The following is a 4,819-nucleotide window of genomic DNA, read 5'->3' as shown; positions in this document are numbered from 1 at the left end:
TCTGTCAGTTGGTTTCCTCTCCTCTTTCTCTCCCTCTCCTCTGTCAGTTGGTTTCCTCTCCTCTGTCAGTTGGTTTCCTCTCCTCTTTCTCTCCCTCTCCTCTGTCTCATTTGGTTTCCTCTCCTCTTTCTCTCCCTCTCCTCTGTCAGTTAGTTTCCCTCTCCTCTGGATCCACTTGGCTTTCCTCTCACCTCTACTGATCAATACTCACCTCTCCTCAGTTAGTCTACATTGGTTTCCTCTCCTCTATCAGTTTTATAAAGTTTATAACCTCTCAATCTACTACTGTCAGTTTCCTCTAACCCACAGTGTTTATAAGGCTGGTTATAACACTCTATCAGTTAGCTATTCCAGGACAATGAAATCAGATCACCTCTACTAGCTACTACAATGGCCACAGCATGTCTGTCACTCTAGCTACTACTACATAGTGACGTTTACATAACCACTAACTAGCCACAGTGTTTATAAAGGCTGGTTAGAACACTCTATCAGCTAGCTACTACATAGGCAGCATTTTACATAACCACTAACTAGCCACAGTGTTTATAAAGGCTGGTTAGAACACTCTATCAGCTAGCTACTACATAGTGACGTTTACATAACCACTAACTAGCCACAGTGTTTATAAAGGCTGGTTATAACACTCTATCAGCTAGCTACTACATAGTGACGTTTACATAACCACTAACTAGCCACAGTGTTTATAAAGGCTGGTTATAATACTGAATTACATCACAAAGCTATTTACAACATGCTTATAAGTACAGGAAAAACCAGTCTATGTCCCATAGTTTTCTGGTCATGTGAGCAGGAAAACTCCTGGCTATAAGCACAAGTCACCTGAAGAAATGTGTTATGGGTATCCACATCTAAACTCTGTCCCATTTCCTTCAATAAACGGCAGGATATTTACACGGCAACAGATAACCTCATCCACATCAGCTCTGTCCATTTCCTTCAATAAACTAATGTCATCCGCAAAAATGTGTCTCTATATATTCTGACTCTCTCACACAGTCTCTATATATTCTTGATTCTCTGTCTCTATATATTCTGACTCTCTCTCTCTGTCTCTATATATTCTGACTCTCTCTCTCACACAGTCTCTATATATTCTGACTCTCTCTCTCTATATATTCTGACTGTCTCTATATATTCTGATTCCCTCTCACACAGTCTCTATATATTCTGACTCTCTCAAAGTCTCTCAGTCTCTATATATTCTGACTCTCTCTCTCTCAGTCTCTATGTATATTCTGACTCTCTCTCTCTCAGTCTCTCACACCGTATATATTCTGACTCTCTCACACAGTCTCTATATATTCTGACTTCTCACACAGTCTCTATATATTCTCTCTCCAGTCTCTATATTTCTGACTCTCTCTCTCAGTCTCTATATATTCTGACTCTCTCACACAGTCTCTATATACTCTGCTCTCTCCACAGTTTCTATGTATTCTGACTCTCTCACACAGTCTCTAAATATTCTGACTCTCTCACACAGTCTATATATTCTGACTCTCTCACACAGTCTATGTATTCTGACTCTCTCACACAGTCTCTATATACTATGACTCTCTCACACAGTCTCTATATACTCTGACTCTCTCACACAGTCTCTAAATATTCTGACTCTCTCACACAGTCTCTATGTATTCTGACTCTCTCACACAGTCTCCATCTACTACCTAATACTACTGAAAGAATGACTGAAAGTTAAGTCTTGGCGGTGGAACACCATACCATTACAGATATTGAGTAGGTTTGTGATGACACAGCTCTACTTAAGCACATATTTGCTAAACCGCAAACAGTAATCAGTCTTCTGAAGGAAAAGGAGAGATGTACTAGCAGCGTCATATATGGCACCCTATTCCTATATAGTGCACTACTTTAGACTAGAGAGCCTATAGGAAGCTAGTAGTGTGCACTATATAGGGAATAGGGTGCCATTGGGATGTGCCGCCCATTAAAGGTCACATCCAGCACACCTGCTCTCCCCTGTGTGCCTGTCCCTGGGTGCCTGTCCCTGGGTGCCTGTCCCTGGTGCCTGTCCCTGGGTGCCTGTCCCTGGGTGCCTGTTCCTGAGTGCCTGTTCCTGAGTGCCTGTTCCTGAGTGCCTGTCCCTGAGTGCCTGTCCCTGAGTGCCTGTCCCTGGGTGCCTGTCCCTGTGTGCCTGTCCCTGGGTGCCTGTCCCTGGGTGCCTGTCCCTGGGTGCCTGTCCTGGGTGCCTGTCCCTGGGTGCCTGGCAGTGCGTGAACGTGTGTGTGTGTGTCTATCGTTATACGGCACACCAGATAAAACTGACATGGCCCAGAATTGACCTAAATCAGGCTGCCTGCCCTCTGCTAAGTCATCTTTTAGGTGAAATACTGTATGTGATATAAGAGGATAGAAGCATAGAACACAAAGACCCACACACACACACACTGGTGGCATCACACAGAAGCACACAGAAGCACTGGTTGGTGATGGTGAATGAATATTAGGGCCCACTAGATGGTGATAACGATGGTGAATGAACATTAGAGCCCACTGTCATGAGACTGCTTTTATAGAAAGCTGGGTCTTCAATCCCAACTGTAGTTATATCAGTCATATCAGGCAGAATGGGAATGTAGGAAGGGCTTTGATCCCAACTCTAGTTATATCCAGGCAGAATGGGAATGTAGGAAGGGCTTGATCCCAACTCTAGTTATATCAGTCATATCAGGCAGAATGGGAATGTAGGAAGGGCTTTGATCCCAGCTTTAGTTATATCAGTCATACCAGGCAGAATGGGAATGTAGGAAGGGCTTTGATCCCAGCTCTATTTATATCAGTCATATCAGGCAGAATGGGAATGTAGGAAGGGCTTTGATCCCAACTCTAGTTATATCAGGCAGAATGGGAATGTAGGAAGGGCTTTGATCCCAACTCTAGTTATATCAGGCAGAATGGGAATGTAGGAAGGGCTTTGATCCCAACTCTAGTTATATCAGTCATATCAGGCAGAATGGGAATGTAGGAAGGGCTTTGATCCCAACTCTAGTTATATCAGTCATATCAGGCAGAATGGGAATGTAGGAAGGGCTTTGATCTTGCGTATCTGAATGCTGCATAGAGTGTGTTTTTACAGGTGGAACACTCATTCTGTCTTTCTCTCTCTCTCTCACACATGCACACACACACATTCACACACACACACATTCACACACACACATTCACACACCTCAACAACCTACCTGGAAGCTGCTATTTCCACTTTCGTCCTGGAGGTGGCCCCTGCCCTCCGCGCCCCCTCCACGGCCCGGTCCACCTTCTCTTTGGTTTTGGGGTTCTTTAGCGGGATCAGCTGCTTCCTTATTCCACGAACCAACACGTTATTCTTGTACTTCCCCTCTTCCTTGTTCCCCTCGGGGAAGGTGGTGCACCCGTAACCGTGGCGCTTGTTGTTCAGCCACTCCCCCTCGTACTTCATCCCGTTGGAACGTTCGCTGACGCCGAACCCGTTGCGCTTGTCGTTCTTCCACTCCCCCGTGTACGTCTCGGTGGTGGTGGCGTCCACGTGATCCTCCAACAGCAAGTCCTCTTCCGGCAGCTCTCCGTCGCCCAGGGAGACGGTGGAGTTGGCGTCCGCGTCGGAGGAGCTGATGCGGCTCATAGCGGCGTCGCTGTGTGCCGAACTCCTCTTGCTGGAGATGGACGACTTCGATTCGGACTTGTGTAGCCGACGGAGGCTCCCGAACAGCGACCCGTGAAACAGACCCCTCTTCTTCTTCCCGGTGACCACTTCGCCGTCCGAGTGGAAGTTGAGGACGAACCCGCCGCGGCCGCCGGCCGGCGTGTCACCGGAGTGATCCTGGAGCACGGAGCCGTTACTCTGCTCGGAGCGCAGGGATGCCAAGGAGGTACGTAGCGGGGACTGGATCACAGTGGCCATGCCGTACGGAACACTCTGGCGCACGCCATATCCATGCCTCATCCCACCCATCCACTGGCCCTGATATGAACCTGGAGGAGAGACAGGACACATCTGGTGTGAATAGATTGATCGGTTGGCTGGTTGATTGATTACTCGATTGGTTGGTTGATTGATTTTAAAAGCAATAATTAAAAGCCACAGAAAGAAACTGACCCACCGGTCTCAACTAAGATAGTAATTCCCTACAACAATATTTTTTTATTTTACCTTTATTTAACTAGGCAAGTCAGTTAAGAACAAATTCTTATTTTCAATTACAGCCTAGGAACAATGGGTTACCTCTACACTCTAACCACTAGGCTACCCTACCACCTCTACACTCTAACCACTAGGCTACCCTACCACCTCTACACTCTAACCACTAGGCTACCTGCCACCTCTACACTCTAACCACTAGGCTACCTGCCACCTCTACACTCTAACCACTAGGCTACCTGCCACCTCTACACTCTAACCACTAGGCTACCTGCCACCTCTACACTCTAACCACTAGGCTACCTGCCACCTCTACACTCTAACCACTAGGCTACCCTACCACCTCTACACTCTAACCACTAGGCTACCTGCCACCTCTACACTCTAACCACTAGGCTACCTGCCACCTCTACACTCTAACCACTAGGCTACCCTGCCACCTCTATACTCTAACCACTAGGCTACCTGCCACCTCTACACTCTAACCACTAGGCTACCCTGCCACCTCTATACTCTAACCACTAGGCTACCTACCACCTCTACACTCTAACCACTAGGCTACCCTACCACCTCTACACTCTAACCACTAGGCTACCTACCACCTCTACACTCTAACCACTAGGCTACCCTACCACCTCTACACTCTAACCACTAGGC

At 47.1% G+C, this 4,819-nt stretch overlaps 1 protein-coding gene across 1 annotated transcript; it reads right to left on the bottom strand.

Annotated features, from left to right (window-relative positions):
- Window positions 1–3,043: 3,043 nt before the first annotated feature.
- On the bottom strand, window positions 3,044–3,991 carry LOC124029426 (junctophilin-1-like). Its single transcript, XM_046341132.1, has one exon. It carries the CDS (start codon window positions 3,974–3,976, stop codon window positions 3,224–3,226), a length of 753 nt encoding a protein of 250 aa, XP_046197088.1. The 5' UTR covers window positions 3,977–3,991; the 3' UTR covers window positions 3,044–3,223.
- Window positions 3,992–4,819: the final 828 nt, after the last annotated feature.

Source organism: Oncorhynchus gorbuscha, unplaced genomic scaffold, assembly GCF_021184085.1.
Source record: "Oncorhynchus gorbuscha isolate QuinsamMale2020 ecotype Even-year unplaced genomic scaffold, OgorEven_v1.0 Un_scaffold_6323, whole genome shotgun sequence".
NCBI lineage: Eukaryota > Metazoa > Chordata > Actinopteri > Salmoniformes > Salmonidae > Oncorhynchus > Oncorhynchus gorbuscha.
The sequence above is the reverse complement of the archived record's forward strand: the minus strand, read 5'-3'. Positions and strand labels throughout refer to the sequence as shown.

Bases quoted from the DNA above. Each gene is read 5' to 3' on its own strand.
- LOC124029426 (XM_046341132.1), bottom strand. From the start codon at position 3,976: ATGGGTGGGATGAGGCATGGATATGGCGTGCGCCAGAGTGTTCCGTAC.